The sequence below is a fragment of the Pyrgilauda ruficollis genome, unplaced genomic scaffold (assembly GCF_017590135.1).
Source record: "Pyrgilauda ruficollis isolate IOZ18807 unplaced genomic scaffold, ASM1759013v1 scaffold200, whole genome shotgun sequence".
Classification (NCBI taxonomy): domain Eukaryota; kingdom Metazoa; phylum Chordata; class Aves; order Passeriformes; family Passeridae; genus Pyrgilauda; species Pyrgilauda ruficollis.
In genome coordinates this window covers 185,729-211,460 of record NW_024519208.1, presented here as the reverse complement: position 1 = coordinate 211,460, position 25,732 = coordinate 185,729, and the positions used below count along the sequence as shown (strand labels likewise).

Genomic DNA, 25,732 nt, shown 5'->3' with positions numbered 1-25,732 from the left:
CAGAGTGTGCTGAGTCTTCTGCAAAGACTCATTTCCTTTCTTGGGTAATGCTGTGAGAAATGTGCTGCCTGTTCATGGCCAAAAATATAAAGTATTGATTGTGCTCTGAGCTTTGAGTGAAATTCAGTTGAAGAATGTAGTCAGGGAAGGATGAATAGTCAGCTTTTGTTAGACAGCAGGTACAGATTTAACAGAATCACAGAACAGTTTGGCTGGAAGGGACCTCAGAGCCCATCCAGTGCCACCCCTGCCATGGCAGGGACACCTCCCACTGTCCCAGGCTGCTCCAAGCCCTGTCCAGCCTGGCCTTGGGCACTGCCAGGGATCCAGGGGCAGCCACAGCTGCTCTGGGCACCCTGTGCCAGGGCCTGCCCACCCTGCCAGGGCACAATTCCTGCCCAAGATCCCATCCAGCCCTGCCTGAAGTTCCCCTCCCTCAGCATTTTCTTTTCTTTAATGAATTGTTGGATTAGACTTTTTTCTGACTTAGGGATGGGGCAACTGAGAGGTGCTTTAAAAACTATTTTCAGTCTCATGTGAAGGGTGAGACAATACAGATGTTATAATTCACACCATCACAATCAGAAATTAACTATTTCCTAATTACAGTACATTATAAGTGTTTCTTGACCTATCAGCCTTTGCCACACCATGCTGTAAATGCCTCAAAGCCAATCATCTAAAATTACCCCTCGAGGGTCCTACCACAATGCATCTTTCATAGTTCTATTTCTCCAAAGTATCCAGGCTTATTTGCAAGGCCATCCATTGAAACTTATTTCTAGTTCAATTTCTCTCTCAACAATGTCTGTCCTATTCCATGGCACTTCTAAGTCAGCATTTCTTATTTCACAGTTTACATACAGATACACACTCTGTAAGCCTTCTGTCAAATTTTAAAAATTTTCTATAAATCCATTTCCCACAATGAATAAGTCCAGAAGAGAATGAGCTCAACCCCTTGGGAACAACTCTTATTCCAAGCAAGTCCACAATGTCTACAATGCATCAGTTTCTTTTTAGAAACATTATTTCTGATATGATATATGACCATTTTTTTTCAAAATCTCCCAGGATTCTGGTGCTGAAGAAGAAAAAGCTGCAGCAAATTCTGTTAAAAAGCCATCTCCCTCCAAGGCCAGGAAGAAGAAGCTGAGTAAGAAAGGCAGGAAAATGGCAGGGAGGAAACGAGGGCGCCCCAAGAAAATGAACACGGCGAGCACTGAGCGCAAGACCAAGAAGAACCAAACTGCACTAGAACTTCTGCATGCTCAGACTGTCTCCCAGACATCTTCATCCTCTCCTCAGGGTGAGTGCAGGGGTGTGGAGGAGCCTGGATAAGTCTCTGAGGCTCTGGATGTGCTGGTTTTTCCTTTGTTGCCAGGTTGCGTAGGGTTTTTTGGCATGACTCCCTTGTTGCCACCAGAGCAGAGCTGCCCTTGAGGTGGTGGTGGTGGTGGTGATGGGATTGATGGTGATGGATGTGTTAAGGGGGATGTGGGTGGGATTAATGAATTGATGGTGATTAATGTGTTAATGGTGATGGCATTGATGTACTGATGGTTTGGGGGTGGGATTAATGGTGATTGATGGTGATTAATGTATTGATGGGGCTGGGGGTGGGATCTGTCTGTGGTTGCTCAGCCAGGAGCTGGGGCTGTTGCCTTCTCTGAGCTGCTGCTCTTGGGATGGATCACAGAGACTCTTCCAAACACTTTGGAGCAGTGTGTGGATGTGTTTGGAGCTCTGTGTTGATGGACTAAGCTGCTGGATCTCATTACAAATCTCTCTCTATGCCCCACTGGCAATGGTGACTTAGAATCACAGAATCCCAGGATGGTTTGTCTTGGAAGAGACCTCAAAGCCCATCCAGTGCCAGCACTGCCATGGCAGGGACACCTCCCACTGTCCCAGGCTGCTCCCAGCCCTGTCCAAGTCAGCCTTGGGCACTGCCAGGGATGGTCCCTCCCAAACCAAACCAATTCCAGGACTCTGTGCCATGTTTTCCGTGATAAAGCTCCTGTCCTTTTCCCAAACACTGGGTGCTGACCTGAGGTTGTGTTTGTGTCTCTCCAGATGCCTACAAGTCACCTCATAGCCCATTTTACCAACTACCTCCTAAAGTGCAACGGCATTCGTCCAACCAGCTCCTGGTGACACCCACCCCCCCTGCACTACAGAAGCTGCTAGGTAAGGCCTGCCCACCCCCCCTTTGGGGTTTTGCATATGGCAGGAGGGGGATTCTCTCCTCCCCACCTTCCCCTGCCTGCCCCACATCCTTTGGTATCTCCACGAGTCCCCCCCTCCTGCTGAACTTGGTGTTTCACTCTACATTTGCTCTCTGCTGTTGTTTCAGCTCTCCTTTGGCACAACAGGCAGCGAGCCTGGACTGAGCAGGAACAGTCAGAAATAGCTTTATTTGAAATGAAACCATTCTCTTAATCCTGGGGAACACCACTCCAATTCCTCTGCTGAGCTCAGAGCCCATAAATGAGGTCCTGTCTGAGAGGCTGAGCTCACAAAGGTGTGGTTGGAAAATGCAGGAGCTGATTTAAGGAAAAACCTGGAGGTTTTTTTTTGTTTTATCTTCTGCTGCCTGTCCCCTCCCAGATGTTTCTGGCGTTTGGCATTGGGCAGGAGCCAGTCCAGGATGCTCTGGGAATGTGGCAGAGGGGTCCTGCCTGGGGACCAAGGGCATCAGAGGTGTCCTTACCTTGGGCTCTCCTGCTGCTGTGCCAGTCACAGCTGATTCCTTGGGGAAGAGAGAGAAAAAGAGTGATTTAAAGGGATATTTTGTGGCAAAAAGAGTGATTTTTTTTTTTTTTTAAGGCAAAAGAGTAATTTTAAGGGCTATTTTGTGGCCAAAGAGTAATTTTTGAAGGATATTTTATGACAAAAGAGTGATTTTGAGGGACATTTTGTGGCAAAAGAGTGATTTTGAGGGATATTTTGTGGCAAAATAGTGATTTTTGAGGGACATTTTGTGGCAACAGAGTGATTTTGAGGGATATTTTGTGGCAAAAGGGGGATTTTTTTTTTTTTTTTGGAGGGATGTTTTGTGGCAAAGGAGTGATTTTGAGGAATGTTTAAGGCAGGGTGGATGGGGTCAACCCATGGATGGATCCTGATGGATTCAAGAGTTCCTTTTGTGCCAGGAGAGGCATTTTCAGCATGTTCCTAAATCCATCCTCAATGGCTTAGTCTGACTTTGAGTCCAAATCAACAGCAAGGGAGAGAAAAGTGAGAGGAGCTGGCCAGGGAGGAAATGGGGGCAGACAGGGGCATGGCATTTACCCTGTTGAAATTCCTCATCTGATTTATTTTTATTTTATCTATTTATTTTTATTTATTATTCTATTTCCATTCTTAATTATTTAGTCTGACTTTGAGTCTAAATCAAAAGCAAAGGTGAGAGAAGTGAGGAGAGGTGGCCAGGGAGGAAATGGGGTCAAACAGGGGCATGCCATTTACCCCTGCTGAAACTCCTCATCTGATTTATTTTTATTTTATCTATTTATTTATTATTTTATTTCCATTTTTCATGGTTTAATCTGACTTGGAGTCCAAATCAAAAGCAAGGGAGAGACAAGTGAGGAGAGGTGGCCAGGGGGGAAATGGGGGCAGAGAGGGGCATGGCATTTGCCCCTGCTAAAATTCCTCATCTGATTTATTTTGCAGACTCATTTAAGATCCAGTACATGCAGTTCATGGCATACATGAAAACTCCTCAGTACAAAGCAAGCCTGCAACAGTTACTGGAGCAGGAAAAGGTGGGTCTCACTTTTTAATATTTCTAAACAAAATTACTAGACTCTGAAGTTCCTTGGATGTGGGGAAGAGTGCTGGAGATGGGAATTGTGTGCAATTGCACCAGTCCTGCTTAGGCTGAACAACTGCCAGGGGATTTTGTTGCTAAACTCATTTTTTATGTGTTTAAGTCTGCACAATGAGAGAGCTGCACCTCCCCTGTTCCCTCTGACACCTGCAATAGTGACTTAAAATCACAGAATCCTGGAGTGCTTTGGGTTGGGAGAGGTCTCACAGCCCATCCAGTGTCACCCCTGCCATGGCAGGGACATCTTCCACTGTCCCAGGCTGCTCCAAGCCCTGTCCAACCTGGCCTTGGACACTTCTAGGGATGGGTGCCTCCCAGCCCAAACCAATTCCAGGATTCCATAAACCACAGTTCATAGAACTTGGATTCAGCAACCCAAAGTGTCATCACTGGTTGTGGGGATTTAGCAGAGCATCTTTGGTGTTGATATCAGAATGGGTTGGATTGCACTGATGGGCCAAGTGTAAATGTCTCAAATCATGGACAGGAAAACGTGGAAAGGCAAGGAGGGTCCTGGGGCTGTGCACTGGGATGTTTGTCTGCCATGGAGCCACCAGCAGAGGGAGGAGATCTCCTGCCTGAACACCTCCTTGCCTTGCTTTGTCTCAGTGATGAATGATTTCATTGATGTATTAATTACCCTTGATGAGTCTGTTCTGCTATTTCTGTGGAGGAGCTTTCCCCATAATGCTCAGAATTAAACTTGAACTTCCACTTAAAACCTTGCAGGGCCTGAAGGGGCTCCAGGAGAGCTGCAGAGGGACTGGGGACAAGGCCTGGAGGGACAGGACACAGGGAATGGCTGCCACTGCCAGAGGGCAGGGCTGGATGGGATCTTGGGCAGGAATTGTTCCCTGGCAGGGTGGGCAGGCCCTGGCACAGGGTGCCCAGAGCAGCTGTGGCTGCCCCTGGATCCCTGGCAGTGCCCAAGGATCCAGTCCTTGGAAGGTGTGGAAAGTGTCCCTGCCATGGCAGGGGTGGCACTGGATGGGCTTTTGAGAACCCCTCCAACCCAAACCAGTCTGGAATTCTGTCCAGGTCCAGCTTTTGGCACTCCCTGTGGAAGCTTTCCTTTACTCTGTAGTCTTTGTGAGAGTGTCAGAAGAAAGCCACAGGTCTTTTGTATTGTGTTTTCCACACTGGGAACTCTCCAGAGGAGAGAGATTAACTTTGGCCACCCCATGCCTTACTGAGAAGTGGTTGGTTCTGGTCTGGTGTTCATGGAAACCACTTTTTCTGTGCTTATTTCCATTTGCTTTTGCAGTCAATCAGCACTTAGAACTTTCATCTTTTTCCTTAAGCAGCAGATTTTTCTGCTTGTTCTGCACTTGTCAGGAAAGTCAGCATGAAGTGAACTTGTCTTCTGCACAAATGAAATGATGGTGTGCAAGGTTGTGCCCTGCACAGAGAACGAATCAGGGGTGTGGAAAAGTCATCACTTGGTGATGGTGTCCAACAGCTGCTCCACACTTTTAAATGTTAAAATGAGGAATTCAGTATGAAAATATTTTTATGGAGTGTTACATGGCAAATTAAACCTGACACAGGCAGAACTTGGCTGGGTGAGGGGCTATTCAGTAACTCCCTCGTACAGGAAGGTTTTCAAGTGCAATAAAAATCTCTCTGTAACAATGATTTTGAAATCAGCTGCTGCTTCCCAGTGTGCCCTTAGATGGAGCTGTCAGCCCCTGCAGTGCCTGGGAAGGCTGAATGAAATGCCTGGTGTTGAAAACAAAACTGATTTTCCAGCATCCCCCAGAGCAGCCCCTTTAGCATTGCAGGGACTGTTTTCCCAAGCCAGGTCTGTGTTTTCCTGCATGTGGGCAATTTCCAGCACAGCTGCTTCCCTGCTTGGAAGATCAGTCATGGAATTATTAAGGTTGGAAAGGATCAAGGTGCTTTTTGCCCCTGTTCCCCACTTTTCCTGGAGCAGTGGCTCAGTCTGTGCAATCCCTGCTTTGCCTCAGCAGCACAAGGTGGAGAACAGGATAATCCCAAAGCTCCCTGTGCTTGCTGCACTAATCCTGCATTTGGGGCTGGGAAGATGAGGCTCTTCAGCCAGCCCTGTCCTGCCCTTTGCTGTGCATGGCCATGGACTGAGGGAGCAGGGACCTGGTTAAGGAATGTTCTGGGCAGGGAGTTGCTGTGAGTGCCTGAGGTGAACTGTTGAAATAATGGTGGCACAAGTAGGAAAGCTGGTTTGGCTTATTTAGGACTTTGTTCCTGCCTCCCCCCAGTGTATTTTCATTTACTGCATCTGTTCCATGAGTACTGGACAGGGAAACTCTGAGCTGGGGCTCTGGGGATTTAGAGCCAGTTCCCTGTTTGGGAGCAGATTTCATGCAGATAATCTTTTCCAGTTCTATTTCTGCTCTGTGGGGTGTGATTATTGCTGCTGCTTCACGATGCACTCGGAGGATAAAAATGAGTTTCTAAGACTGTCTTGATTGTATTTTACCATACAGGAGGAAAAAAGCTCTTTTCAGCTGACTTAACTCCACCAGTATCACATCCCAACAAATCCAGGCTCTCAGGAGTCTGGGACAGGGCTGGATGAACTCTCCTGCCTCCAGGTTCACTCTAAAGTGCTCCACAAATCTCCTTGAGATGGCCCATGCTGCTGCTGGTACTAAAAGTGTGGTTTTTCCCTCTTCCAGGAGAAGAATGCTCAGCTGCTGGGGACAGCCCAGCAGTTGTTCACCCACTGCCAGGCCCAGAAAGAGGAAATCAAACGCCTGTTCCAGCAGAAGCTCGATGAGGTACCTCTGTGCTGGGGGGATGTTTCTGAGCCAGCTGCATGCAAACGTTTCTGGTCCAGCTAAGTGAGACCAGAGCAGTCTCAGCTCTTCAGCCCCTGCTTTGCAGGAGATCAGGCTCAGAAAGGCCCAATCTGTGTCACTCTCTGGTGATGTTTTGTGTTTATTTTTGGAATTATTGTGTGCTCGCTGCCCAAGGAAGGGGACAAACCACAGCCAGGTGGGGTTTGGTGGAGGATTCATCCTCTGCTGCTCAAACAAACTCTGTGCTGCCAACCTAGCTCAGGAGCACAGGAGGAAAATGTGGGGATTCTCCACAGGGAGTTCTGTTGGCTGGCAAAGCCTAAATGCCAGTTTTATGCTTGAAGGGGTGGAACAGCAGCTCTAAGGTCCTTGTGTCCCTCCTCATTATGCCCCAGCAGCCACAGAGTGCCTTGGAGGATGCTGGGGGAGGTCCTGAGAGCTGCAGTGTTCTGTAGATGTCCTCAGTGTCTCTTGGGAATGGGACAGCCACCAGGAACTGTGTGTCAGGACCTCATTGACAGATCTCACCCTTCACCTTCTAGCTGGGAGTTAAAGCTCTGACGTACAACGACCTGATCCAGGCTCAGAAGGAAATCTCTGCTCACAACCAGCAGCTGAAAGAACAGACAAAACAGCTGGAGAAGGACAACAGTGAACTCAGGAACCAGAGCTTGCAGCTGGTGGGTGCAGTCCCTGGGCTGGGAACAGGGGATGCTGCCCTTGGGCTGAGCACAGGGCACAAGATGGGGCTGAAACATCACCCAGCTGCTCAGGGTCCTTTGAAACAGAGGGTGATGGGGGGAAACCTGCAGGGAGTCCTTTTTTACCTTTGATTTACCCCATAGCAAATCCTGAGGTGGCAGCTGGCTCTGGCCTCAGCTATGTCCCCAAACAGTTCTGGTTGTCACTGGGTCTGGATCTGGATGGGCAGGGAGTTTGTGCAGGGCTTGCTCTGTGGTGCTCATCTTGGTAACTCAAACTTAGAGAGTCGTGGAACTGGTAATGTGGAAAAAGACCTGTAAGATCCTGGAGTCCAACCATCAAGCAGCACCTCCACCATGGTCACCAAAGCACCAGGTCCTCAAGTGTCACAGCCACTTGTTGTTTGAACACTTCCGGGGGTGGGGACCCCACCACCATTGGCAACCTGTGCCAATGCCTGACCACCCTTCAGTGAGGAAATTTTATCCATCTAAACCTCCCCTGGCCTAGCCTGAGGCCGTTCCCTCTCCTCCTGTCCCTGTTCCCTGGAGCAGAGCCCGACCCCCCCGGCTGTCCCCTCCTGTCAGGGAGTTGTGCAGAGCCACAAGGTCCCCCTGAGCCTCCTTTTCTCCAGGCTGAGCCTCCTCAGGAGGCAGATGAGGGGAATATCTGGATATGGAAGCAGTGAGGGTGGGTGATAACATTATTTTAGAAAGAGCCAGGCCACCTCCTGCCACACTCCCTAGCACAAAGCTGGGAGGACTCAGTGGGTTAAGGGGTTCTTGCACATTCAGTGCAAAGTTCCTGCTTTCAGCTGGGACCCCAGGTGATGTGCAGAGTTGAGAGCTGTGTTCTGACCTCTTTGTCCCCGTCCCTGTGTGTCCCTGCAGCTGAAGGCTCGGTGTGAGGAACTGAAGCTGGATTGGTCAACGCTGTCACTGGAGAACTTGCTGAAAGAGAAGCAGGCCTTGAAGAATCAGATTTCTGAGAAGCAAAAGCACTGTTTGGAACTGCAGGTAGAGAGCAAGAAACAAGTGCAGAGTCACCAGTTTGGGGTAGCTCTTGGGCAATGGGCCAGTTATTGGTGTTACACTAAATATGATGGGAAAGGATGAGCCAGGTGCTGCTTTTTTATTTATTCTTTATTTATTCCCCCAGAGACTGAGCTTTCTATTAGAGGATTTTAGTAAAGAAGGATGTGGATAACTTGTAAAGGCAATAGATACCATGACCTGATTCCTTGGTGATCTGTGGAAGGAGGAATCATGGTTTATCATTGCATATAATTAAAAATCACAAGCTAATGATTTTCATATGTGCTCTGATGTCTCAGTTCAGGAATCACAGGGTCCCAGACTGGTTTGGGTTGGAAGAGACCTTAAAGCTCATCTCATTCCACCCCTGCCATGTGCAGGGACACCTTCCACCATTCCAGGTCACTCCAAGCCCCATCCAGCCTGGCCTTGGACACGTCCAGGGATGGGGTGGGAATCATTTCCCCCAGAGTGACATTTCTCATAGTGACAAGAAATTGAACTCCTTTGTGTGAAGAGCTTTTCTTTCCCTGTGAGATTGGCTCCAGAGCTATTCCAGCCTTTTGCTGGATGCCTTGGCACAGAGTGACTGTGCTGTACTGAGGTACTCCATGCTCTTTTTCTAAGTTGGAGATATTTTCCTTTTGCTTTTAAGATCTGAAGTGTTCTTTCTCAGGGTCTCTGAGCCACTTCCCTCACCTGGGCCTTTTGGTCTTAAGCTCAGAGCAGAAATTTTCTCTCATACTTTAGGATCCTTTGTTCTGCATTGTTCCCAGAAGCAGAGACACCTTTACTTAGAAGAATTTGGAAGCAAAACTCCATAATGTGATAGAATTATTAGGTGTAGTCTTTAATTTTTGTTTTCCTCTTCATTTAAAGATCAGCATAGTGGAACTCGAGAAGAGTCAGCGGCAGCAGGAGCTGCTGCAGCTCAAGTCCTACACGCCCTCAGAGGAGCCCCTGTCAGTGCAGCTGCACAGCAAAAGCCACCTGAGCCGTGACCCCGAGGCTGAGCAGGGCAGGTTCCAGCTGGAGCTGGAGTGCTCCAAGTTCCCCATGCCCCACATCAATGGCATGAGCCCCGAGCTGTCCATGAACGGCCACGCCACCCCCTACGAGCTGCAGCACGCCTTCAGCCGGCCCTCGTCCAAGCAGAACACCCCCCAGTACCCCAACTCCCACCTGGACCAAGACATCGTGCCCTGCACCCCCAGCCACAGCAGCAGGCAGAAGGCAGACAAGGTGACGAGCCTGGCCCTCCCTGATTACACCAGGTTCTCCCCTGCTAAAATCGCCCTGCGCAGACACTTGAATCAGGACCACGGCATCAATGGAAAAGCCACAGCTAATGAGATACAGAGGTGAGAGGGGTGGGGAGGGAGGGTAGATATCAGAATAAATCACATGGACTCCATTTTCTTCATGGTGGAAAAGCTCCTTCTTCATCCACATAACTTGTTTTTATACAGTTTTATACATTTTTATACAGACCTTGTGTGTGACTCCAATTGGTTAGTGGTTTTCTTGCCAATTATTTTAGTTAGTAACAAGTTGTTACCCTGTATTAATTGGTCATTCAAACCCCTTGTGTGTATGTGCAGGAAAAGTTGTTTGCGAGAGATAGTTTTCATTATTCAATCTAAAAACAATTTATACAGGTGCTGGTTGTTTTTCACCCAGGAATAGATTGTTATGCTAATAAACTGCTCACACCAGGATTGCTTTCACATGGGAACTTGCAAAGTGCCAGCCTGACAAGGCCAGCCACTGATTCCAGGAGAGCAGCCCTTTCTTTATAATTTTCTACCTTACTGCAACATGTAGTGGCTGGTGTTAATGGCACTGGTAATTTAGATTGGGAAAAGATATTTTTCAAAGTGGAGGTTGATCTGGTTTAAAAAGTTTTGTTTCACAGAAATGAACAGTGAGAGCTGATGGGGTAAATAAGGTGGGACAGTGCCTTGAGTGTGGTTCAGGAATTCCTTGTCACTGGCTTTTGCATCCTCACAATTGTACCTTTCTCTTCCAGAGCTGAGCATGTCAAAGAGAATGGCCTTACATATCCAAGCCCTGGAATTGCAAATGGCATAAAGCTGAGTCCTCAGGAAACTCGGCCCTCCTCCCCCGCAGCCTTACCCAGTGCAGGAGAGAAGGTAAAGGATCTGCTGCTGCTCAGGGCTGATCCTGGGGCAACAAAGGGTGGGTTGGCCAGGCTGGAAAATGCAGGAATGGCCTGGAAAATGCAGGGTTGGCCAGGCTGGAAAATGCAGGAATGGCCTGGAAAATGCAGGGTTGGCCAGGCTGGAAAATGCAGGAATGGCCTGGAAAATGCAGGGTTGGCCAGGCTGGAAAATGCAGGAATGCTGCTTTCTGTGACCAGCTAGGCATGGGAAATGATAGAAAATACAGTTGATGTGATGCAATAAATCAGAGCTGGTCAGAGGGAGAGAAAGATGTGCTCCTTTCTGAGCACCAGTAATGCAGTGGGAATGCTGTTTGATCTGGCACGTGTCTGCTTGAACTGGGAAAGGAGGCTCTTTCACAGTTATAAAAATAAAGAGTAAAAAATATGGTCCATGTAATTGGTGCAGCCATGGAGCATATTGGGGCTCACAGAGCAGCAGGTGCCCTGCAGTAGCAGGTTGCCATGGAAATGCATCTGGTTGCTACAGAGGGCCTCAAGATACAAAATCTGACATCTGAGTGCTTTTCACAGAGCTCTAAGCAAAACACAGGGAAATGAGCTTGCCTAAGGCTTCCTTTTCCCGATGCTGGGGGCCAGCAGTGGCCTTAATTTACCCATTTCTGTGCTGTGGGATGTTGCTGTCCCAGGAGCCTGGTGCTGGTAACCAAGCTGCTCCACGCCTGCCCTGTCTGATGTGCAATCAATCCTTAAAAAATTCCTTAAAAAAAAAGGAGTGGGGGAATGACACACACAAAGAAACAAGCAGGTTATCATTACCTTAAAAACCTTTTCAATATCCTGTGTAAGAACTTTGCTTTCTCTTTCTCTTTTACAGGTTTTGAGAGAGAGAACCTCTGTGAGTAATGGAGAAACTATCACCAGCCTCCCTATCAGTATTCCTCTGAGCACAGTGCAGCCCAATAAACTCCCTGTTAGTATCCCTCTGGCCAGCGTAGTCCTACCTAGCCGTGTTGAGAAGGTGGTGAGTAAGGGATTGTCAACACTTTCCATCCCTAACTGAAATCCCAGTGGGCAGGAATGGGGTGCTGTGCCCCAGGATCCTCCATGGGCTGCTCATCCTGGAGGTCTGCTCCTCGGGGGAGGCTGCTGGGGGATGCATCCTCTTGGCTCTTGGATCCTGTAGATTTTTCCTCTCCTTTCTCTGTGGGGTGGAGGGGGGTTCAGCCAGGAAGGAAAGTAAAGTAAATGCCTCAGGAGAGCCTAGTCTGGAATGTCTGTCTGGGTGAAAAGCCTGAGAGTTTGTGGCAGTGGAAGCAGAGAATTGCATGTGTCAATTAGTTCTTAGCCCTGCTTTCTGCAGGAACCTGGGAGAGAATTCGTCTGTCTCAGTCACCTCAAAACTGCCTTTTCTCCTCACACGTGTGCAGGGTGAGCTTGAACAGCCCCTTGGGGCTGGGATACCTCACATGTGAGTGACTGCTCTGTAGCAGAAAGCTTCTGGGACCATCTCTTTTGGAGATGTGACAAGTCCCTGCCTCTCTGAGTTCAAAAAGGCCTGGTCCAGTTTCTCCCACCAGTTTGTCACAGCACTGCTGCAGCAGAGAGCTGAGAAGCATTTGCTGCTTTTCCTGAGAGTTCTGAGTTAGAATCCATCCATGGCTTGTCTTTCACTCCCATATTGGGAAAGCTGGAGTTGTTTCACAGAATTAAATCCATAGCATTTTTCCAGCTGAAGACTTCTGGCTTTAGCAGAACCAGAGTCTGCTCAGCTCTGGGTGTCCTTAGGGCAATGTCAGCCCTGGGTGGCACCTCCCTGTTTGTTCAGGCTGCCATTTCACAGGTGTTTTCCATGTTTTGGAGAACATCCTCAGAGAATGGCCCAGAGAACATGGCCTGATGCACTCCATGTTCCCCTTGGGGTTGTTTTGGGGAGCTTTGTGAGCACAGGCCTGGGGACATGATACAACCATCAGTCTCCTCCCTGCTGCAGTAGTGGGCTGAGCCATTCCTGCTCCTGGCAGAGCTGTCCTGAGTCTGAATATCCTGTGATGAGGAGCCTCCCTCTCTGCATGGTGCCTGCTGTGTGTGAGATACTACTGCAGTATAATTCATCACTACATTTTTTGGGCCCATAACGTGCTGATCCATGCTTTTCTCAAAACAAGCTGAATCTGGGGCAGACAGGAAGCAGAGCTACTTCCCAGGCAGATGTACTAATGCATGTGAATTTGGTTTAAGCTGGAGATTTCTGATGCTGTTTCCTGAAATGCCTTTTTCTCTCCCCAGAGAAGCACACCCAGCCCAGTTCACCAGAGCAGAGACTCATCGACACTTGAAAAGCAGATTGGTGCTAGTTCTCATAATGGCATAAGCAATGCTGCTGGAAACAAGCCTCTGGCTTTGGCTACCTCAGGTAACAGCCTCACCTGTGCACAGCTGCTCCTCTGTTGGGCAGCACCCAAATGCACCCAGCTGAGTTTTCCAAGCACTTGTTGCCAGGTGCTGCAGGCCCTGGAGTGCTGGATAACTGTGGGTGAGACAGAAACTCATGGATGATGCTCTGATGTGTCTCCAGCTTGGGTGCATCTGGCATAAAGGGTTGGATTGATGTGCCTTTACTTATAAAGAAACAATTGCTGCTGTGAATTCTGTGGGGATCCAGATATTCCCACAGATTTACAGTGTGGCATACCTGCAGAGTGTTGAAGCTGGTACCTGCAGTGGTGACCTGCAGAGTGTCTGCAGCTGGTGACACAGCTGGGTCCTGAGCTGGTGATCTGGCTCTAAAAGTTGTATTTTACAGGGTCTTTAAATAGCAGAGTGAATTTTTTGGGACACGTTGTGGAGGTGCCTCGTGAGCAGCTGTAAAGGCACAACAACCTGGGTGGGAAAAGCTCAAGTGGGAGAGGATGGGGATCCCTTTAGGTGCAGACATTGCTTCTGACTCACTCATCCGTGGAAATCATGGTCTTTAGCTATTCTGGGCCAGGAAAAGTAGGTTCTGCAGCTGATCCATCACCAAAGAGTGCTTTTGTTCTCAGTGTTTACCACCCCGAGGGGCTTGGGTTGTTTCAGTATCTGTTTTGCAAAGGGCTTGGCTGCATTTATCTATAAATCAAATGAAGTATTTAAAAAAAAACTTGTTTTAAACCATTACCATGTTGTTCCCTTCTGCCCTTTTCATTTAGAGAGCCCAGGCCATCCTAGAGCCCTAAACCCATTTATGATACCCCATGACAAACACTGAATTCCCATCCCAAAGTTCCTTCCTTGTGGAATTTTTCTGCCACTATGTCTTTGAAGGTCCCCTGTCACTCCCTAAGTCCCAGCCTTTTGTTGAATTTGGAGGAGGTGGGCTGTGTGGATGGCAAAGTCCTTCTCTTTTTGGGGAAGGGAAGGACTGAGTCTGGCCATCCATTTCCTTGATGAAAGGAAGGAGTTGAGAGTAGAGGAGCCCTGATTTCAAAAGGGGTAATAGTTCAAACAAAGCTTAAACTCAAATTCCATGTAAAACTGGGAGGAGCACGTGTTCTGTGGGTACCTCCATATAGCAGTGAATTTTCCTGAACTGGCAAGAGAGCAGTGGAAGTCCCTAACCCCCAGCTGGCACCTCAGCACCCAGAGAGCCACGTTCTCACTGCCCTGTGGAAAAGCAGCCCTGTGTTTCCCATGTAATCCAGGGCCACTGGCTGTTCTCCAGGCAGAGCTGGAATCCCTCGTGGCCCTCCCAGCCCTGTACTCAGTGACCTCTCTCTCGCTCAGCCCCAGCAATGATCTATACTTTCCCTCTCAACAGGTTTTTCTTACTCTTCTGGCTCCGTGGCAGTCAATGGAAATCTTACAAACAGCCCAGCCCATCTTAACCATAGTGTTGATCAGGCAGCTCTGGACGACTCTGGGAGTCTCTTTAACTCTGTAGGGTCTCGGAGTTCCACTCCACAACATCCTTTGCTAATGATGAGGAACTCTGGGCAGAACTCCCCTGCTCAGCAGCACTCGAGCCCCCGCTTAAGTGGCCCGGCCCAGAGCCTGGCAGGGGGACTGCAGAGTGCAGAGGCTCAGAAGATCTTTGCCGAAGGAACAAAGGGGGACCTGCAGTGTGATGCAGCGTTTTCAGATCCTGAGAACGAGGCCAAGAGGAGAATCATCTTTACAATCTCTCCTAATACAGGACATGTAAAACAATCCCCTTCCAGCAAGCACAGCCCCGTGCCCGGCAGCGCCCGGCCGGAGGGCGGCCAGGCCCACGGGCAGGACGGGAAGAAGCGGGGCCGGCGGAAGAGATCCAACACTGGGAATGCCAGCGGGAACGCCGCCGTCTCCCCGAAACGCAAACCCCTGCCCTCCGTGGCCGGGCTCTTCACGCAGCCCTCGGGGTCACCCCTCAATATCAACTCCATGGTAAGGGCACGAGCTGGGCTTTGGGACAGCTCTTGGAGTCAGGGTTGCAGTGTGGGTTGGAGGGTGGTTGCTGTTACTGGTTCCCCAGTGAGCATCTCCTGTGGAAAAGCTGCTTGGGTGAGCATTCAGGCAAGGCAGGCAAGTCCACACACACCACACTCACCATGGCTAGCTCAGCAAAGAGAGGCAGAAGGGCCTTTTGTATGGTGTGAAAAACACCTGCACTGTTCTGTGAAAATTTAAGAAGTTTAATAAAGGAAGGGTTTTCAGCCTGTGAAAAACACCTGCACTGTTCTGTGAAAATTTAAGGCATTTAGTAAAGGACAACAGGAGACAAGGACCATAGAGCAAAGGTTATTATGGCCAGGTGCATCTTGCACTCAGCCTTTGGGGATACCCCTTAAACACCTTTTTCCTTACATCAGCCTGTTGCATATTCATAGACCCTTATGCATATACATAAACGAGTTTACATATCCCAGGAACTATTTTACATGGCCTCTCCTTGGGTCCTCCTTTTTAGAGCATGTGTGTTTCTTGGCTGTGGTTTTTGGTTCCTTCTCTTTATCACTTCCAGTTTGGGCCTTGGTCCATATTGTCTTCAGACAGTGCTGATGGTTGTCAGATCTGTACAGGTGTCCTCAGCGTGTGTTCATTGGATATTATCCCATCCAAGCAGGCATTTTAACACAAGCACACTTTTCTCAGCTATTTCACTGCTATGTCTAAGCTTAATTAATAATAGCAATAAAAACTATATCTTTATAACACAGTTACTTTAATATCACACATATAAAATCCATTTTAATATTTGTGAAAAGCCAATATTACAATGGGTATCTATAACATATAGTCAGTTCCAGTGAGGTTTATTTCAGCATGCCAATGGGAAACCAGAGACAAAAGACAAACCCTGTGCTCTGCACAACGTTTGAGTGGGGGGGGTACAGGGGCTGCACAAAGGGCAGGGCAAAGGGCTTTGGCTTTCAGGGAAGATGGGGCTGGCCAGCAGGGGTACTACAACCAAGGAGGAAACAGGGAAAGGAGAAACCAGGGGAAGTTGGGACATAGGGGGAAAGGAACTGGGATGGATCAATGTTGGGCAAGACTCCATGGGGAAGTCTTTTCTGTCCGTCCAGGTGGGGTAAACTCCATGGTAAGACTATGGAAAGACTATGATAAGTGTCTCCAAGGCAAGGCTCTGGGGATTTCCTGAGGGGAAAGGAATCAGAAGATTCCACAAGGGATAAGCTCCAGGCTCCCAGGCTGGAGCTCCCATGGAGTTGCCATGAAGGTTCTTTGCAGCAATTCTGCTGCTTCTTGTTTTCACTAAGTTGGTGAACAGTTTGTGTATAAGCAGAACGTCTTCAAAGAGCTCTTTGCTGTCAGAGCATTAAAAATTAAAAATAATCTCTTCCCTCATGACAAAGAGCTTGTTTCTGCAGTGAAGTTGATTTTTGAGGCTGTAGATTCAATATTTTGAAAATAGTTTAAGCTAAGATTGACTAAACAGCAGAGGAGTGCCAGAAGCATATGGCATTCTTGCTAATGAAGCCAGCTAGAGAGTTATGTGCATGTGATCCTGCAGTGTATTTTGAGAAGAAAAGGTTTATCCCAGGTCGTCATTTCTGATGTCAAACATAAAATCAATGAATGAAAATTAGCTATTTTTCCAAGTTACATTTAAGCTTTCACCCCAGGTTCTGATGCAGGAGGTGGAAGATAGCAGCAGTGCTAAACAAGCAGCTGTTTGATGTCCCAGAGCAAGTTAAACCTGCATTAAAATCCTTAACAAGCTGCTTTTCCAGGGATACTCTCATGTGTAACTGCTTTCTTTCCTTCTCACCCAGGTCAATAACATTAACCAGCCCTTAGAAATAACAGCCATTTCCTCTCCTGAAAACTCCCTGAAGAACTCTCCTGTTCCTTACCAGGACAATGACCAGCCCCCAGTGCTGAAAAAAGAGAAGCCCCTCGTTCAGAGCAACGGTGTCCATTACTCCCCCCTGACATCGGATGACGAGCAGGGCTCTGAGGATGAGCACAATAGCAGCAGGTGAATGCACAGGCACAGTTTCAGGGTAGGGTTTCTCTCAGGGCTGATAACACTGCTCTCAGCAGGAGGGGTGGGTTTAAAGCCTCTTTGTTCTCCTTGCTTGAAGGCCCATCCCATTATCCCAGACCTCTTATGTGGCTGAAGCTGTGAACAGGGAAGGTATTCAGCCAGTAGAATGTGGGAACCTGCTGTTGCTGCTGCTGTGTTTACAAGGCTGGCAGGGTCTGGCCTTGGAGATAACTGCTGGAGAGATGACTGAGAAATGGAGGAGACTGAGGGAAGACTCCTCGGGGGCTGCAGCTCCTCCCCAGGGGAGGCAGAGGGGCAGGGGCTGAGCTCTGCTCTGGGACAGGGACAGGAGGCCAGGAAGGGCTGGAGCTGTGCCAGGGCTTGGCATGGAGCTCAGGGAAAGGTTCCTGCCCCCGAGGGTGCTGGCACTGCCCAGGCTGCCCAGGGAATGGTCCCAGCCCCAAGGCTGCCAGAGCTCCAGGAGCGTTTGGACAGCGCTGCCAGGGGTGCTCAGGGTGGGCTTGTTGGGGTGGCTGTGCAGGGACAGGGGCTGGGCTGATGTGTAAGGACACAGTGACATGTGCCAGCCACCACCCCCACCTCAGCTGCATCTCCTGGGCCCCAAGTCCTGCTGGCAGCCCCAAAACCAGCCTGGTTTGCCCCTCTCCTCCCCTCGATTCAGCAGGAATCAGGAGGGGGCTCAGCCCAAGGATGGCAGGAGCCTGGGAGGGTCCTGGCACAGGGTGCCCAGAGCAGCTGTGGCTGCCCCTGGATCCCTGGCAGTGCCAAGGCCAGGCTGGACAGGGTTAGGAACACCATGGGACAGTGGGAGGTGTCCCTGCCATGGCAGGGGTGGCACTGGATGGGCTTTGAGGTCCCTCCCAACCCAAACCATCCTATGGTTCTGAGAGAAATAACCACTATAGTAATGTGTCTCTGCTTCTTGTTTTGAAAGAAAACAACAAAGTTCTCTGAGCGTGCACTAATCCTGTCAAAGAGCAGTAATTCTGTAAGAGCTCCTGCCTAAAGTTTGTGGTGGGTTTTTTGGATGTTTATAAATTTCTTTAGTGACACAAAACTGTGGGACTGAATTGGTTTTTTATACTCTCTCATTTGATAAGACCTGATCATGAGTAGTATAGATTGTGATGGGAAATGTGCAACAGAAGGTTTGCTACAGGTTTGCTATAACCTTTCTATTTTCCCACTAGAATTGAGAGGAAAATTGCAACAATATCATTGGAAAGCAAATCTCCACAGAAGACTGTTGAAAATGGTACGTGTGAGGAATGGGAATTGTTTGTGGCAATGGCTGGGCCTGGGGATGGGTGAAGCTGACAGTCAGTGGGATGTTTCTCTTTGCTGCTAGACCAAATGTTATTCTTTATCATCATTAAGCCAGGTGGCTGCTAATTACAGATTTTGGCTCACTTCTTTCTGTAGTCACAGGTCAGCAAAGATCTGACCAGTTTTTTCACTGACTCAGGGTTTGAGGAGGGATCTGTAGTACAGATATAGGGGGACAAAGCAGATCAGTATTCTCAGACTTTTCCAGAGTGTTAAACTGATTTTCAAGGACTTTTAGATGACTTCACAAGTATTTCTGCCTTTGGTTCAGAAATAGAATTACAGGCTGATTAAAGGTGGGTTTTGAAGGATAAAAAATGTGGGTGCTGTTCAGAGAAGGGTCTGGATCACCAGGAGCAGCTGAGGGAGCTGGGGGAGCTCAGCCTGGAGAAAAGAAGGCTCAGGGAGTCCTCACTCTCTACAGCTCCCTGAGAGGACGGGACAGCCAGGGGGAATCAGGCTCTGCTCCCAGGAAACAAGGGACAAGACAGGAAGAAATGGCCTCAAGCTGTGCCAGGGGAGGTTTAGATTGGATATTGTGAGAATTTCTTCACTGAAAGGGTGGTCAGGCATTGGAAGGGGCTGCCCAGGGCAATAGTGGAGTCACCATCCCTGGAAGTGTTCAGAAAACCAATGGATGGGATACTTGGAGACATGGTTTAGTGATAACCATGGTGGTGGTGCTGGTTGATGTTTGGACTTTATGATCTTAAAGGTCTTTTCCAGCCCTAAGGACTCTGTGATTCTATAAAACCCTGTTCTCACGGGGCAGACTGAGTGAATGCTGTTTACTGACATTTACAAACCTTCCCCCCCCAACCAGGTGGCAGCATATCGGGGAGGAAACAAGCACAAAGCAACGAGAACATGAACAGCAGCAAATGGAAATCGACTTTTTCACCGATATCTGACATCAACCTGACCAAAACCACAGACAGCCCCTTGCAGGCCGTGTCAGCTCTGAGCCAGAACTCCCTGTTTGCCTTCAGGCCTCCCTCCGAGGACGGGCTGCCCATGGACACCAAGGTCCCAGGACACCCCAGGAAGAGCCTGGCAGTGCCCTCGGATGGGCTGAGCCCTGGCACAAACCCCCCCAATGGCTTCAGCTACAACGGGGGCCTGTCCTCCGAGCTGGGCCTGCACGGCTTCATGGACAGCGCTGCTCTTCCACACAAAGCTGGGGATGGCTCGGCTCCCAACTGCTCCCTGGGCTTCCCCTCGCAGCGAGGCAAGGACCTGGGGGTGTCAGACACCAACCTGTTCCTGAACAAGAGGCAGCTGGAAGGTCTGGGCACCAAGGGAGAAGAGCTGAGCCGGCCGGGGGTGAAGGGCAAGGAGCTCAGCGAGCTGAGCGCCCGAGCGGGGGGGGCTGTGGAGAAAAACTCTGTGCAGCACAACGGAAAGGTCGGCAAGGGAAGGGACCGAGATGTGGAGTTTAAAAACGGCCACAACCTTTTCATTTCTGCTGCTGTTTCGTCTGGTGGCCTTCTGAATGGTAAAAGCCTTTCTACTGCTGTTTCCTCAGCAGGGAACCCAGCACCGTCTGTCCCGACGCACCATCCTTTCCTCAACACTCTGACCACTGGATCGCAGTTCCCCCTCGGCCCCATGGCCTTGCAAGCAAACCTCAACTCGGTGACAAATTCCTCAGTATTGCAGTCCTTATTTAATTCAATGCCAGCTGCTGCCAGTCTGGTCCACGTGTCATCAGCTGCAACCAGACTGACTAACTCTCACACTATGGGGAACTTCTCTCCTGGGGTTACAGGTGGAGCAGTTGGAGGTAGGCAGAACTCTTTCTCTGGTATAAGACAGGGCCTAAAGGAAAGTCTGACACTGCCTCTCCAGGGGTGAAACCCTTTCATTTCTACAGGATGCAAAGCAGATCTGTCCCACATAACCAGTCTCCTCTCTCTCTCTCTTTCTCTCTCTTGGAATTGCTAGGATGATTTCAGTTCCCTACAGTGAAATCTCATGAGCTTTGTCTGCTAGATGAGCTTGTTGTACCACCTTAATGAAACAATACACCCAGACTTTGTGATTGATAATGTTTGCTTGTTCAGATGTTGCTGTGTTGGAACCAACTTAGGTCTGCCTGCAGGTAACAGATTTGACTTGTCCTGGTACCATGTTAAGGATCTCTAACTTGTCAACTTGAGTAAAGGTTGAGTTTAGGCCTTGAATGGATTTAGCATGATCCAGGAGGAGCAGAACATCAGAGGAGCTGGTGTTGGGATTTCTGTAGCATTCTGATCTTGAATGGACATGAAGAGCATTTCTTGGCCAGGAAGGGCAATGCCATATGCACCTTGCACTTCTGGGATTCTGCACAGGCTTGGCTTCTGTGCCCACACTGGGGACAAACTGGCAGGACCAGAAGATAGGCTGAACCTGCCATTTCTAAGTGTCTAGGGCAGTTTTTCTTACCTGTCCATAATCATTCAGGCACCATGTCGGGAAATCCTAACTCTCACATCTCTCAGCACGTAGATTTGCTGGAATTACACCTCCCCTCTGCTGCCCTGTAAGTGGGGGAGCAGGAGGATGGGGAGGGAAGAGCAGCACTTTGAGTCTTCAGATAAGCAACTCTAAGATCACTTCTAATCTCATCAAAACTCTGCCCGTGTGGTATAGAACTGACAGTTCTTGGGTCTGACCATTTTTCCTCGTGGCATTTAGAGGTTGGCAGTAGGAAAGGTAAGTGGAACCTTTTGTACCTCCTGGCCTGCACCATTATCTCTTCATTGCTTGCTGCCTTCTCACGCTGCACATTTTTGTATGGGGCTGTAACTATTATAATTTTGCTTTTGTTTGTTTGTTTCCTTTTTTTTTTTCTTTTTTGTTTTGTTTCTCTTGTCACTTGAGACTGTACAAAGCCCATCTGTTGAAGCTGAGTTTTTCTCTCCTGTTTGCAGGTATTTTTAACCATGCGGTGCCTTCTGCCTCCTCTCCTCATCAATTTGGAGCCAGTTTCAGCAGCAGTGCTGTCTCTAGCAGCACCGTGCTAAGCTTAAACCCTCTGCAGGCTGTTGCCAGCACCTCATCCTCATCCTTCCCACCCTCTTCCTCTAATTTAGTAACATCTAGTGAGACTAGACCTGCTCAGCACCTCAACAGAGCTCCAGTGCAATCTGTCTTCCATCCCCCTCCACCCCCTCCTAACGTGTCCTTGCCTCCCCCTCCTCCTTTACTCGCTTCTAACTCCGAGCCTGCTCTCCTGCAGAACCTGCCCTCCATCCCTCCTGGCGAGACGTTCCTGCCCTCCTCCTCCTCTGCTCCTGTCCAGCCTAACTCTTCTTTGTCTCTTAAACTGGCTTCTCTCCAGCACAAACCCTCCCGTCCCTCCTTTACAGTCCATCACCCGCCCCTGCCCCGCGTGCTCCCGCAGCCCAACGCCGCTGGCACGGCCGCTATGTGGGTGACCCTTGGCATGCAGCCTCCTTATGCTTCGCACCTTTCGGGGGTTAAGCCACGATAAAGAGCTTGCTTAGCTAACAGTTCTTGTTTTGTAAGGTAAGGCCAGACACAAAACCAGAGGAGTTTGCGTGCGAGATGCTCACTGACGCTTCTTCCTTTGCAGAGAGAGGTCGGGGCCGGGCTCTGTGAAACAGGAACCTCTGAAACGGGGAAAATGGGCCCTAAAATGGGGGAGAGAAACCTCTAAAATGGGGAGAGGAATCTCTAAAATGTGGGGAGCAAATCAGCTGGTGGCAGAGGATGGGAAGTGTTGGTGCTCTCTGTTCTGGGAGTCAGGATTTCTCGACAAGGAGTGCTCACAGGGGTAACTCTGCTCTGGCTCAGGGTTATGTTCAGGCTGAGGTCTCTTCATAGAAAGAGAAAGGATTCTTTCTGGAGGTAGTAACAGGAGGAAATGTCTGTTTTCCATGTGGTTTTATACAGTTTTTGGAAGTGGATGTTGCCCATCCGATCCCCCTCCCCTCTTGCACAGCCTGTTTATCCCAAACCAGTCCTTGTCCGTAGCATTGAGGTGCCCAAAGGTGCCTCTTTGTGACTCTGTGTGACAATAGGTGGTCAGTAAAAACTGCCAGTCAACAACAGCTGCTCTAAATAGTCATAAAGTTAACAATCTCTAGGTTATAAGCTTCAGCTTTGCTTGGAGAGCAAATTCCCTGGGCCTGCAGTGCAGTCAGTGTCCCCTGCATCACTGGAAACACAAGCACAGGTAGCAGAGAAGGGCTGTGACCCCCTGTCACTTCCCTGTGCTGGACTTGCTGCCAGGGCCAGCAGGAACAGCCCCAGCAGATGTTTTATTTTTGCTCACAAGCCCTGGGAGCACAGGGAATGTGCAGGGGGAAGTGGGCTCCACTCCACAAAGGCTGTAGGAGAGGAGGGTTCTGGAGGCTGTGTGCATTTCTCCTGCAGCAGGTATTTATTGAACTGTCTCTAGAATAAACTGTACCACCACAGAGCTGGGTCCTGTGGTTCATCAAACACTCTGTGGCAATCCTGCTGTACCAACTCGTGCTTGCCAAGTGCATCCAGCGTGTCCAGCCCCAGAGCTGGCTCCGTGCTTTCCTTGTAGGTCTGTGATATTGTTGCTGTCCACTGGTACCAAAACTACAAACGTGGTTGAACACACTTTGCTGCTTATAAAACTCGATTACAACATACCTGAGAGAGCCTCTGTGCATTGTGTGTAGTGTCTTCCTCATCAAATTCCTCCTCAGACACCACAAACCCCTGGTTAGGCTTTTGGGAGGCACGTAAGTATTGCCAGGTCCTTCCCTGCAGGAAAGGGAGGCTGAGGAAGCACTTTGTGTGCCAGCAGAGAGGAGGGCTTGGAAAACCCCAAACAGAGAAAGGATGGAGATGAAAGAAGATGGGGATGATGGGGAGGGTCAGTTTGGGGTCTGTGTGTGAGGACAGTGTGAGAGTCTCTGTTGGAATTACCTGGAAATGAGACCATGCTGGACTAGGATCCATCAGGTGTGACCGTCCCTTGTCACTGAAAAATACTGAAAATAGAGGCAAAGCACAGAAGGGACTTGGAAAAGAGTAGCTGGGTGTCAAAGCTGGGTTGTGGAGCACAGGAGCAGAACTGATGGTACCAGAGGTGGTTGTGATCCCAAGCCCTGTGACTTGAAGCCAAGGTATTTGAGCAGTGCCCTTGATCTCAGTGAGGACAGAAATGTGTTCAGATGTGCTCAGTCCTTGGGGAACCAGGGCTGGAAGCAGGAACTGGGAACTGAAATAATCTGCTTTGCTTCTCTGCTCTGGAGCCAGAGCTCTAGGTGCTCACCTGGAGAGGAGAAGGCTCCAGGGGAGCTCAGAGCCCCTTGCAGGGCCTGAAGGGGCTCCAGGAGAGCTGCAGAGGGACTGGGGACAAGGCCTGGAGGGACAGGACACAGGGAATGGCTGCCACTGCCAGAAGGCAGGGTTGGATGGGATCTTGGGCAGGAATTGTTCCCTGGCAGGGTGGGCAGGCCCTGGCACAGGGTGCCCAGAGCAGCTGTGGCTGCCCCTGGATCCCTGGCAGTGCCCAAGGCCAGGCTGGGCAGGGCTGGGAGCAGCCTGGGACAGTGGGAGGTGTCCCTGCCATGGCAGGGGTGGCACTGGATGGGCTCTGAGGTCCCTCCCAGCCTGAACCATTCTGGGATTCATAATGTCCCTCCCCCACAATAATAACAAAACTCAAAGCAGATTAACTTTTACTATAAAAAGGTGAAGTACTGAGGGGGAAAATACCTTTTTTACTCTTTTCCCCTCACTTGATTTCAGACCCATAGGACAGAGTTCAACACAGCCACAGCTTGAAAAACTGCAGCTTTTGGAGGGGCCGCACGTCCCTTGGAACATCCTTCCTTTCCTCTAATTGGGATTGGGTCAAGATTTGCTTCATCTGAAGAGGTCTTGGAGCAATGTAGGAATGATTGACACATCTAACAACACAGCAGATTTTTGCCTTTTATTTAGATGAGTCTCTTCCTCTCCTCCTGTTGTGCAGGTAACTAGGATTTCTACCTCAACCCAATGTGACCTATGCAAGGACAACGTGGACCAACTTCACTCGGCTTCCACTGAAAGGTGCTCACCTGGCCTGTGCAGGGGTTTCTACTCTTACTACTGGACAAAAAAAAAAAAAAACCATAAAAAAGACCTAAACAACAGAGCAAACAATTACTGTGAATCTGACTAAAAAAAAAGGAAAAAAAGGAAAAAAAAAAGGCAAAAGAAATGCTTAAAGCTCCAGTTTGTATTGTTGATAGTTTAGATAAAATATTTATCTTTTTTTTAAAGTGAAAACAATTTTGACTTATTTTATTCCACCTAGATTCATAAATACAAGTTATTATTAAATTCTCTGAATACTAAAGGACTGGCACACCAGCAGAGATGTAAAAGAGCCTCCTCGGTGCTATTTTGTCCGTCAGAACTGTGCCTCTGGTTTGAATCCTTGGTGCTGATTTTGGGGGTTGACCAATGCCAAACCCAGTTTTTAAAGGTCTGCAGATTATTTATTCCCCTGACTGTTCATATCCCAAAATCCTCTTGGTTGGCAGCCGGGGCTGGCAGAGGAAGGAATTCTCCCCCTGGGGTTTGGTTCGGACTGAGCCGGGCGCTTTTTAACTGGGTGGGTTTTAATTGAGTTTGTGACTAACGAGGGCTCTGTGCTCCCCTCTGGAGCAGCCTGGGCAGGCACAGCCCACGCAGGCACAGCTGGAACAGGAGAAATCCAAGTCCTGCCCCATCCAAACTACTTCCCTGGGCCATTTGCAGTTGCTGGTGGCGCTGGGGTCACTGTGAATTTTGGTAGCTGGTCTGGTAACTCGCTTCTTGGGGCTGGCCTTGGTGTTTGAACAGGGTGTGTGCTGGCTGGTGCTGGTGCAGCCCTTTCCCCAGCTTTGGGAAGACTGAACGTTGTGTTTCTGTCCTGCTGCAGGCTGCAGAGTTTGCTCAGCTCATTGTTCTTTCCTTCCAAGCACGACGTGTTTCTTGGTAGGGTTTTGATACTTGACTCCGACCCGGCTTGGCCGTGTACATGGATTAACAAGGTGCATTTTGCTTTTGTGTTCCTTTGCTTTTGAGTAGGTTCTTGAATGGTAGTTCACAAAAACACCCTGACCTGGCTGCCTGTGCTGTCACTGTCCCCCTGGGGCAGGGACTTGCGTCGTGACTCGGTGTCGTGTGTGCAGGAAGGGCTGATTTTATAGAGCTGAAAACTTCTGAGTTTCCTATGCTTTATTTCCTTTGTTTTTAGTTTGTACAATGCACAATTAACCTGTAAAAACTTATTTATTCAAGTGCACAAAGTGAGGAGGAGAAGGAGGATCCATTTAAGTAGAAATCAGGCTGGTCTGAGTTCAGGCTGGGCCAAGCACCAATAAAGAAAACTACAGTAGAAAGGGGATTGCAACAGCAAAATGACTGGAAAAAAATCACATTCAGGCTTTGGAAAACACC

The 25,732-nt window shown here is 49.1% G+C and overlaps 1 protein-coding gene across 10 annotated transcripts in view; it reads left to right on the top strand.

Moving 5' to 3' along the window:
* DOT1L (DOT1 like histone lysine methyltransferase) overlaps positions 1-24,672 on the top strand; it is a 72,171-nt gene extending 47,499 nt beyond the window's left edge. For 3 of the 10 annotated variants that reach the window (XM_041467150.1, XM_041467148.1, XM_041467152.1), the window contains 15 exons: positions 1,075-1,309; positions 2,077-2,190; positions 3,679-3,770; positions 6,493-6,594; positions 7,158-7,295; positions 8,208-8,333; positions 9,231-9,712; positions 10,381-10,504; positions 11,372-11,518; positions 12,784-12,910; positions 14,294-14,898; positions 16,749-16,954; positions 18,175-18,239; positions 19,134-20,093; positions 21,226-22,939. In XM_041467150.1, coding sequence (XP_041323084.1) covers positions 1,075-1,309; positions 2,077-2,190; positions 3,679-3,770; positions 6,493-6,594; positions 7,158-7,295; positions 8,208-8,333; positions 9,231-9,712; positions 10,381-10,504; positions 11,372-11,518; positions 12,784-12,910; positions 14,294-14,898; positions 16,749-16,954; positions 18,175-18,239; positions 19,134-20,093; positions 21,226-21,788 — 4,086 coding nt within the window. In that variant the 3' untranslated portion in view covers positions 21,789-22,939. Of the gene's footprint in view, positions 1-1,074; positions 1,310-2,076; positions 2,191-3,678; positions 3,771-6,492; positions 6,595-7,157; positions 7,296-8,207; positions 8,334-9,230; positions 9,713-10,380; positions 10,505-11,371; positions 11,519-12,783; positions 12,911-14,293; positions 14,899-16,748; positions 16,955-18,174; positions 18,240-19,133; positions 20,359-21,225; positions 22,940-24,275 lie in introns of those variants that run through there. The other 7 variants (XM_041467149.1, XM_041467153.1, XM_041467156.1 and 4 more) reach the window with 7 other exon arrangements.
* Positions 24,673-25,732: the final 1,060 nt, after the last annotated feature.